The 10682-nt window shown below is 55.9% G+C and overlaps 1 protein-coding gene across 1 annotated transcript; it reads left to right on the top strand.

The window, feature by feature from the left end:
• The first annotated feature begins 1429 nt into the window (after nucleotides 1–1429).
• LOC134168548 (corticoliberin-like) lies at nucleotides 1430–3330 on the top strand. Its single transcript, XM_062628355.1, has 2 exons — nucleotides 1430–1479; nucleotides 2877–3330. The coding sequence occupies exon 2, from the start codon at nucleotides 2901–2903 to the stop codon at nucleotides 3267–3269; it is 369 nt and encodes a 122-aa protein (XP_062484339.1). The 5' UTR covers nucleotides 1430–1479; nucleotides 2877–2900; the 3' UTR covers nucleotides 3270–3330.
• The last annotated feature ends 7352 nt before the right edge of the window (nucleotides 3331–10682 follow it).

The raw sequence follows: 10682 nt of genomic DNA, 5'->3' as shown, positions 1-10682 counted from the left end.
CCTCCATATACCCATACCTGTATACATACCCATAGACCCATAGACCCATGTACCTCCATATACCCATATATATACCCATAGACCCATACCTATACCCACAGACCTGGATACCTCCATATACCCATATATATACCCATAGACCCATACCTGTACCCACAGACCTGGATACCTCCATATACCCATATATATACCCACAGACCCATATATAAACCCACAGACCCATATATAAACCCATAGACCCATACCTATACCCACAGACCCATGTACCTCCATATACCCATATATATCCCCATAGACCCACATCTATACCCATAGCCCCATGTACCTCCATATACCCATATATACCCCCATAGACCCACATCTATACCCATAGCCCCATGTACCTCCATATCCCCATATATATCCCCATAGACCCACATCTATACCCATAGCCCCATGTACCTCCATATACCCATATATATCCCCATAGACCCACATCTATACCCATAGCCCCATGTACCTCCATATACCCATATATACCCCCATAGACCCACATCTATACCCATAGCCCCATGTACCTCCATATCCCCATATATATCCCCATAGACCCACATCTATACCCATAGCCCCATGTACCTCCATATCCCCATATATACCCCCATAGACCCACATCTATACCCATAGCCCCATGTACCTCCATATACCCATATATATCCCCATAGACCCACATCTATACCCATAGCCCCATGTACCTCCATATACCCATATATATCCCCATAGACCCACATCTATACCCATAGCCCCATGTACCTCCATATACCCATATATACCCCCATAGACCCACATCTATACCCATAGCCCCATGTACCTCCATATACCCATATATATCCCCATAGACCCACATCTATACCCATAGCCCCATGTACCTCCATATACCCATATATATCCCCATAGACCCACATCTATACCCATAGCCCCATGTACCTCCATATACCCATATATATCCCCATAGACCCACATCTATACCCATAGCCCCATGTACCTCCATATACCCATATATATCCCCATAGACCCACATCTATACCCATAGCCCCATGTACCTCCATATACCCATATATATCCCCATAGACCCACATCTATACCCATAGCCCCATGTACCTCCATATACCCATATATATCCCCATAGACCCACATCTATACCCATAGCCCCATGTACCTCCATATACCCATATATATCCCCATAGACCCACATCTATACCCATAGCCCCATGTACCTCCACGTGCCCCCCATGTACCCCCGCGTCCCCCCCAGGTGTCGCCGCGGCTCCCGGGTCCCCCCGCCCGTTCAGCACCGCGGACAGCGGCCGCCGCCCCACCGATGGGGGGGGGGGGGGGGTCCGGCTATAGCGCGGTCACGTGGGTCCCGCCGCCGCCCCTATATAGCGCGGTGCCGGGCGGGCGGCGAGGAGCGGAGCGGAGCCGGGGGGAGCGGCGGCAGCGGTGAGCACCCCCCATTGTCCCCATTGCACCCCATTGTCCCCATTGCCCCCATTGCCCCCATTGCACCCCATTGTCCCCATTGCACCCATTGTCCCCCCATTGCCCCCCATTGTCCCCCATTGTCCCCCATTGTCCCCATTGCCCCCATTGCCCCCCATTGTCCCCCATTGCCCCCCATTGTCCCCATTGCCCCCATTGCCCCCCATTGTCCCCCATTGTCCCCATTGCCCCCCATTGCCCCCATTGCCCCCCATTGCACCCCATTGCCCCCATTGTCCCCATTGCACCCATTGTCCCCCCATTGCCCCCCATTGTCCCCATTGTCCCCATTGCCCCCCATTGTCCCCATTGCCCCCATTGCACCCCATTGTCCCCATTGCCCCATTGCCCCCCATTGTCCCCATTGCACCCCATTGTCCCCATTGTCCCCATTGCCCCCCATTGTCCCCATTGCTGCCCCCCCCATTGCCCCATTGCCCCCCATTGTCCCCATTGCCCCCCATTGCCCCCCATTGTCCCCCATTGTCCCCATTGCCCCCATTGCACCCCATTGTCCCCATTGCCCCCATTGTCCCCCATTGTCCCCCATTGTCCCCATTGTCCCCATTGTCCCCCATTGTCCCCATTGCCCCCCATTGCCCCCATTGTCCCCATTGCCCCCCATTGCCCCCCACTGTCCCCATTGCCCCCACTGTCCCCATTGCACCCCATTGTCCCCATTGCCCCCATTGCCCCCATTGCCCCCCATTGCCCACATTGCACCCCATTTCCCCATTGCCCCCATTGCCCCCCATTGCACCCCATTGCCCCCATTGTCCCCATTGCACCCATTGTCCCCATTGCACCCCATTGTCCCCCATTGCCCCTATTGCACCCCATTGCCCCTCATTGCACCCCATTTCCCCCCATTGCCCCTATTGCACCCCATTCCCCCATTGCCCCCATTGCACCCCGGGGCACCTCATTGCCCCTAGGGCACCTCATTGCCCCTATTGCACTCCGTTGTCCTTCATTGCCCCCATTGCCCCTCATTGCCCCCCATTGCCCCAGCGGGGGCACAGCACCGAGGGTCCGGTCCCGGGGAGATGAGGAGGGTCCCATGTCCCCGGGGGGGGGTGGGGATTCCCATTCACAGGGGTCTTGGGTCCCAAATCCCGGGGGTCCAGGGTTCCATGGGGGTCCCGTGGAAAACAACCCCAGGAGCAGGGGGGTCCCATCCGCGGGGAGGGGGGGGTCCTGTCCAAAGGGGGGTCCCTATATAGGGGTGGGGATCCCATCCCAGGGGTCTCATCCCTAGGGTGAGGTGTTCCCCCCCCCACGGTGTGACGCCTCCCGGCTGCCCCCTGACCGCAGCCGTGGGGGGGATGTGGGGGTCCGGGTTAGGGGGGCTCTTACAGGCGTCCGGCCCCAGAGCGGCAGCGATGCGGGTCAGGATGCTCTCAGCCGCCTCCGTCCTCGTCCTGCTCTTCCTGCCCTCGGAGACCTGCTCCCCCCTGCAGCGGCCGTGGGGCCCGGCCCCCCAACCCACCTGGGAGCCATGGCCCGGATCCCCGCGCCCCACCGCGTCCCCGCTGCCCCATAGACTGTGCCAGCGGCTGTGGGGCGAGCCCAGCGCGAAGCCCCGAGCCCCGCGGGCCCCGCAGCAGGGTGGCCGGAGGCGGGACAGCAAACCCAGCTCGCTGGACCTCACCTTCCACCTCCTGCGCCAGTTCCTGGCCATGTCCCGAGAGGAGAGGCTGGCGCAGAAGGCGCTCAGCAACAAGCTCCTGCTGCAGAGCATCGGGAAGTGAGCGGGGACCGGCCCCGAAGGAGCGGGGAAGGGGCTGGTACCGCTGGTGCCGCTGGTACCACTGATGCCGCTGGTACCGCTGATGCCGCCGGTGCCGCTGGTGCCGCTGGTACCACTGATGCCGCTGGTACCGCTGATGCCGCCGGTGCCGCTGGTGCCGCTGGTACCACTGATGCCGCTGGTACCGCTGATGCCGCCGGTGCCGCTGATGCCGCCGGTGCCGCTGATGCCCCTGGTACCGCCGGTGCCGCCGGTACCGCTGATGCCGCCGGTGCCGCCGGTACCACTGATGCCGCCGGTGCCGCCGGTACCACTGATGCCGCTGGTGCCGCTGGTACCACTGATGCCGCTGATGCTGCTGATGCCGCTGGTACCACTGATGCCGCCGGTGCCGCTGATGCCGCTGATGCCGCTGGTGCCGCTGGTACCACTGATGCCGCTGGTGCCGCTGGTGCCGCTGGTGCCGCTGGTACCACTGATGCCGCTGATGCCGCTGATGCCGCTGGTGCCGCTGGTACCACTGATGCCGCTGGTGCCGCTGGTGCCGCTGGTGCCGCTGGTGCCGCTGATGCCGGGTCCCGTCGCCGCGCCCCGTGCGTTGTTCTCGCTGTTGTGCATTAAAGTCGCCCTCGCACCTGCCCCGCTGCCCCTGTGCTCGGCGCTTCCCCTTTCCAGGCAGGGGTCCCTGATGCGGAGCCCGCTGCATCCCGCCCCCCTTGGCGGGGTTTGGGAATGCTCTGACACGGAGGTCGGGTACCGAGCATCCATCCATCACCAAGGGGCGCGGCTCGGTGCCTCCCGTCACTCACGGACACGAAGTGGAGCGATCCCAGATGCATCCCTGGGTGAGAAGCGACAGCGCAAAGTGCTCTGAGCGCTGCAGCCCGGGGCTCTCCATCTGCAGCCATGGGGACACACAGACACACGGGTACATGCAGGTGGAAACCCACCATCAACCACACAGCGAGAAGCGAGGTGGCACAAGCAGCTCCCAGCACCAGGATGGGGCAGCGCATGCAGTAAAAGGGGCTTGGGACAGGTCTGGAGCTGGTTGGGATGCCGCAGTGGTGGTTGTGTCCCAGCACAGCCTGTGAGGGAGCAGCATCACCATGAGCCCGTCACCATCACCCACGAGTGATCACCATCACCCATGCAGCCGCACAGCAGCACCCCACAGGGACCAGAAGGTCCCTCATCCTCCTCATCCTCCCTTCAGGGCTGCACTAAGCAGCAGCCCCGGTGCTGAAACACCCCAAAGAGCAGCCCTGGTGCTCTCAGCCCCAGTTTGATCTCTGCAGCTTGATGGCTGCACAGGACAAAGCTGCTCCTCGCTTGCGGGCTGGTTGGTGGTGGGAAGCTGCATCCTCCCGTGGTGAGGAAGAGGAGGTCGGTGTGGGAGCTGCGGAGCTGCAGACAGGGAGCAGGGGTTTGTTAAAGCAGAGGCAACGGCCCCAGCCTGAGCGGCTCGGGAGCACCTTTAACCCTCACTGGGAAGCCTGGGACCCGGTCAGGAGGAGGAGGATGAAGGAGGAGAAAGGGACTCGGGTGCGGGACAGGCGGGCGTTGGGGTCCATCCATGGGGGCCAAAGGGGATGTTTCCCTCTGCCCCCCCCCCCCCCAGCTTCTACAAACGGGCTCAATCCAGGCCCCAGGCTGGGACCTGCACCCTGAGACCCGGCTGGGGCTTCTCCTCCTCCAGTGCTGCTGTGGGTGACCCCAAGAGCCGCCACTTCCCGTCTGTGCCTCCAAGTGCCACGGTGGGGATCAGGGTGCAATGGAAGCAGGTCGGAGCAAGCTGCTCCAGGGGAAGGGGTCCCTGTCCTGGCAGGGGTTGGAGCTGGAGGAGCTTTAAGGTCCCTTCAACCCAAACCAGGCTGGGGTTCTATGAAACCAGAGCATCAGTGTCAGCCCTTTCCCAAGCGTGCATCAGCCCCCAGAGGGGTCCTGGCCTCCTTGGGAAGGCCCCGAGGCACAGCCCATTGTGGGAAGGAGGGAAAGCATTGGGTAACCCATAGCAGGGCATGGGATGAGGGGAGTTCTGTGCTCACCTCCTTCCACTGGGATCTCCATCCAACGTGAATGAGCCTCTGCAGGAGGAATGATTCCAGCCATGGAGGGCAATAGAAGCCGCTGGTGGCCCCATGCAGTTCGTCCCCATGCACTCTGATTTACGCTGCCTCAGTCAGATACAAGCCTCTCAGCATCCTCTTTGTTCCCACCTCTCCATCAGCAGCACCAGAAGAAGCCTCCAACAGCGGGAGCTGCTTCCCAAGAGGTGTTTCACAGCCCACAGACTGCAACCAACCCCTTCCCCAGCACCCTGCAACCATCCCTCACCCCTACAACTCATATTGACACCCCAATCCCTGCCATTGCCCAGCATCCTAAAAAGCCCTTTGACCACTGACGCTCCAGAACTGCCATGGAGGGTGCAAGCAGGGGCAGAAGGAAGGAGATGCAGGCCCAACCAGGGGGACTTCACATCCTCAGCACGCACAGAGCCAAGGAGCATCCTTGGACCACAGGAACCAGGGGATCCCTCTGCATCCCTCCTCCGTGCCCCAGGGAAGAAAAAGGCCGCTGCTCGTTTCTGCCTTGAAAACATTTATTTTACAACAGTGGTTTCAGATAACTTAGCAATCTTTATTTGAGTTCTATTCGGACATACGAGACACGAATTACCATGCTAGAACAGAAAACACCTCCTCCTCCTCCTCTCCTCCCGGCGGGGATGTACAGGAGCTCAGTAGTATCGAGTGTTACAACCCACAGAGGTTCAGACAGCCACAGCTACTTACATACAAGTCAAAGTATGGTCCTTTAGTAACATAACAAAATATATATATGTCTATATTATAATTGCTTTGTCAGATGCATTTATAACTTCGATTGTGGGGTGGGGGGGGTTATTTCTACAGGCTTTTCTCTCGGTTAGAGACGGGCTCCCCCCATCCCAGAGGTGAAGAGCAACCGCAGAGCGTGTCCTCGGCATCCTGCAGAGGCCAACCCAACCGGACCATGAGGAGCGAGGGACTGCAGGGCCTTGTCACATGCAGGATGAACACAAACGTCCCGTGATGGCACGGACCAGACATCAGCACCCACACCAAGGTGATGGTGGGAAGGGTGGTGGGGGGGGGATGATGGGGATGGGAGGATGATGGGGATGGGAGGATGATGGGGATGGCAGGCTCCATCCGTGACGGACACACAGAGAGCTTCAAACGTGGCAGCGATAAAGGAATCGCCCCCAGACGTTCCCCTGTTTCTGCCAGGATGCAGAATCCCCCCTTGTTTCATCCGCCAGCCCCAAAATGGGAGGCCCAAGGATGCGGCTCAACCCACTGCAATGAGCGACCTGGTGCCTTTACACGCAGATCTCTGCCTAACTTCACCTTTACAACTTGTAGTAACTCCAGGTCCTCCTGACCCCAACCTGCAAGAGCGGCTGGACCAGGCAGTGCAAACACACCACGCTGCTCAGCACCACCTCCATTCAGTAAGGAGGGAACAGACAACTGCATCCCCTTTCCAAACCACAGCTCTCCCCCTGCGCTACCCCTCTACACAAGAGGATCCTTCCGCTGCTTCCTTCACTGGTTTAACCCAACAGACCTCGCTTGGTTTCATCCTGCAGCTGAGAGCAGAAAGCACCATTCTGCACAGACAAAGCTTCCCCTTGTCCCACCAGGAGCTCACAGCACGGCTCAGAGCTGGAATCCATGGATTTACCACCAAAGGAAACCAGCAGCAAGCACCAAGTGCACCCACTGTGTTACTATATACATCTGGGCATATATACATACATACACACACGATGTTCGACCCAAAGCCTCCAGCACAGGTTGGGACCTTGCTCTGGAGCTTGGTACTCTGTTGGAGAGTACAACACGGTGCAAACTAGGAGGCAAAACCCCCAAGTCACCATGTTCTATCCCACCTCCAGCCGGGAGCACATCAAGCGCATCCTCAACACAAGTCCAAGTCATTCCAGAGCTGGTCCCTGCCCTCTGCTGGGCTCCCATCCCAAGGGAAGCTGGAGCAGAGGGGCAGCTCACAGAGTTCAAGTAGATCGTTCCCGTTTGGAAGGGGGTGAGAAGCAAACGCTACAGACTGGCAGAGAAGGGAGCAGAGAACACAACAGCACTCGAGGACAAATGGCCATTTCATAGAAGAGCTTCCTCTACACATATACATATATATATATATATATAAAACTACCAGAAACTCCCAGTATCGACCCTTTTAACACCATGCATGGAACACTGGCATTTGATTTCCCAATGAAGGCTTTGTCTTCCGGGTTTGGCTTGTGCACAGGTCACAGAGCACTTCCCTTGCGTGGCTTCTTCTCCTAAAGGAAGCATCTTCTTGGAAGGAGAGGGGAGTCTTGCCGAGTCCCAGGTAACACTTCATCCTCATGGAGCAGCACTTGAACACTGATCAGCATCCTGACGCCGTGTTAGCTATCAGTTAATGTCCCTTTCAAGCTATTTGAAGCAGCTGTTGGAGTGATGATATGTTAGAAACTAGATGATTTCCACTATAAGACAGAGAAGCAGCATCAGATGATGAAGCACGTTAAGTCCAAACTGACCTCACGCTGAACACTTGCTCTGGGGGGGTTACATTTCAGTGCTCTAAGATTAACACATGTTTAAGCAGCATCCAGGATTCAGGACATGAAGTTGGGGCTCCCAAAACCCAGGCAGGAGTCTCCTGGTTGAATGTGACAGCAACATCCAACCTGCACGGGGTACAAATAAACCTGCAGCACAAATCCATTTCCAAGGGATTATCCAGGAATATCCAAAGGGCAGTGGCAAACACAGGGCACAGAGTAGCTGAGAAAAGCCTCTCCTAAAGAAGAATGTGCATAGAAACGCTCTGCTACAACCCCCCAAAGCTCACTGGGGTCCCTCCAACACAAGCCCTTTACGGATGGGACAGGAATAGCTGCTCCATTCGGCTCCTACAGCATTTAGATGACACAAAGGGGGTTGAAGACTCTATTGCTGCAGGACTTGGGGGTCCCCTGAGCCTTCGTCCTCAGGCTCTGCTCCCCTAGCCTCAAAGAGCATCACGTTTGAAGCACTAATATCTAAAGCAGTTTAAAGAAATATGACCACTAAAAAGAAGACTCAAAAGGTGACGTGGCTCTAACACATCTCTGCGTGGAATCTACACCCTACGGACGCCACTCAGGTTGGCATGGATTTATATACAGATAAATACATCTGAATCTCCTACAGACATGACTAACTAAACAAACCTGGCGTTTAAGGGCTGCAATGCCCCTTCATTCACTTCAAGTGAAGCGGACACGTGAGGATGAGGATGGCACAGCAGGGCCAGCATCACCTCCTGAAGCAGGAGGGGCGGCACCTGAGCACCCTGCAGTGAGGCAGCCCCTTTTCCTGCTCACCCTAAGCTATGGATGGCTCTTCACACAACACAGCTGGGGAATAACATCAGTGGTCCTTAACACCAGCCAGCAGAAGCTCGCCAGATCAGGCTCACTCCTACAAGCACTGGGAAACTGGGGCTGAAGAGGTTCCATGAGCTGGATGGAGGCGGCTGAGCTATGGCAGCGCAGGTTTCAGGTGACTCGTAAAACACGATATAAAACACACGATCCAACCCTGGAGAAACAAAAAAGACCCCAACCCAGGCATCAAAGCCCAAGGTTTAGTTGTGGCAACACTGAGCAGAGATCAGCAGAGCTCAGGTTCGGGTGGGAGGACACATTCTGCAGGCAAGCTAGGTCACGGGATGCTGCAGCTCTGGGGATGCTCCATCTGCTCCAGCTCTGAACTGCAGGTGAGCTCCTGCACCAGGCTTTTGACCATCATTCCCATCACAAGCTTGCATTTACTAGGGTTCACCTTGGCCATTCTGAAGTGCAGCTGAGGTTAGAGCCCAGGATGCTCCTGTACCTCACCTACAAGAGCAGAAGAGTGGGCATTACCCTATTCACACATCATTTTTGTTTTAAAGAGCTTTCTAGCATCACTCAAGAACTACATTACTACACAATAATCTTAAATTCAGAGATTACAGATGAACATGGGCAAACTTAAAACTGTTTCAACCCCATGAATATTCATTGAGAACCATCATTCCCTGTAACTGGAATCTCGGAGTAGTTTCTCTTGGAGCGTCTCCCATCACTCTGGCATGTATCAGCACTCAGACTCATTTACCATTCACCCACAGACACAACTGACAGGAAAGCTGCCTCTCAGACTCATGCTGTGCTAAGCCAAGAACTAAACCAATGCATTTAGCCTGGATTCATCCCTCCCAGAGCGGTACAGAACACACGTTGCCTCTAATCCTCATCTGCTGCCTGTGTTTCGGTCCTGATGTCCCACTGTACCTCCCACCAGCCTCTCCAGAACAGTGCAAGTGGCTCAGAGGGGCTAAGAAACAACAGGATTACTCCAAATGAACACCAACAACCAGCCCCCAGCATCAGGGGCTGCACCACAGCGGAGCAACAATGGGAACAAGGGGCTTTTGTGGGGCCACAGGGCATAACAAACTACAGCAGGCAGGGAAACAGCCTCTACCGAGTCACTCTGAGCAACTGTGCTCATTTACAAAGGCAAAACCCCCCCAAACACTTCATCTCTTTTTAACCAAGCACATAGTTTGCACAGATAAAGGCAATTTTAACCAGTGAGTGTTCAGGGGACAAAGCCTGCAGATATTCAAGCATATTCCAGCGTGCAAGTCAACAGCAAGAACAGGCTCAGGCAGAATCAACAAGGACAGCCAAAGGGACACCAGGTTTTTGAAGCCTCTACATCACTTTTCATTCCAAGGGGTCAAACAAAGACTTGAATTAAATAAGGACCTCAAACCACATCAGCCACAACTGTCCTTTCTGAAGGAGTTTTCCAGACAGAGAAAGCATCTTCCAAGTAACATTTCCTTCTGAACACTGGGACCTGATGTGGTATCAAAAGCATGCAACAAGCTCACGTGCAGGCAACAAACGTGTGCTTGTACCAACAGCTACAGCAAAGCCTGATTCTGCAAGCATCCCTCACTCAGCATCTTGTGAAGAACATTTTCTTCTACCCAGCCGTGTTTAACATGGTCTCATGGCAGGTTTTACATGCTCCATCATCTTCAGAACATGCAAAGAGGGTGTGAAAATACATCCCCTTCCTTGTCTGGTGGTTTTCCTACTCTCAACAGAGGTGAAAAATGAGAAGGGGAGATGAAGGATACAAAGGACAGGAGACACACTGTGATATAAACCCATGAAGATGGAAATGAAGAGGCTGGGATCAACCACTCCACGTGCCAAGTGGAGGCTCTCTGGGAGCTGCTCCAGACCCCAACTCTGCCTCATCCAAAGCAGGATTATGAACAACAGAAACAGACCAGCCGTTCAGGAGCTGCC

This window comes from Pezoporus occidentalis, unplaced genomic scaffold (assembly GCF_034315485.1).
Source record: "Pezoporus occidentalis ecotype Australia unplaced genomic scaffold, CSIRO_AGI_Poc_V1 ctg313, whole genome shotgun sequence".
NCBI classification, from domain to species: Eukaryota; Metazoa; Chordata; class Aves; order Psittaciformes; family Psittacidae; genus Pezoporus; species Pezoporus occidentalis.
This window is presented reverse-complemented; position numbering and strand designations above follow the sequence as displayed.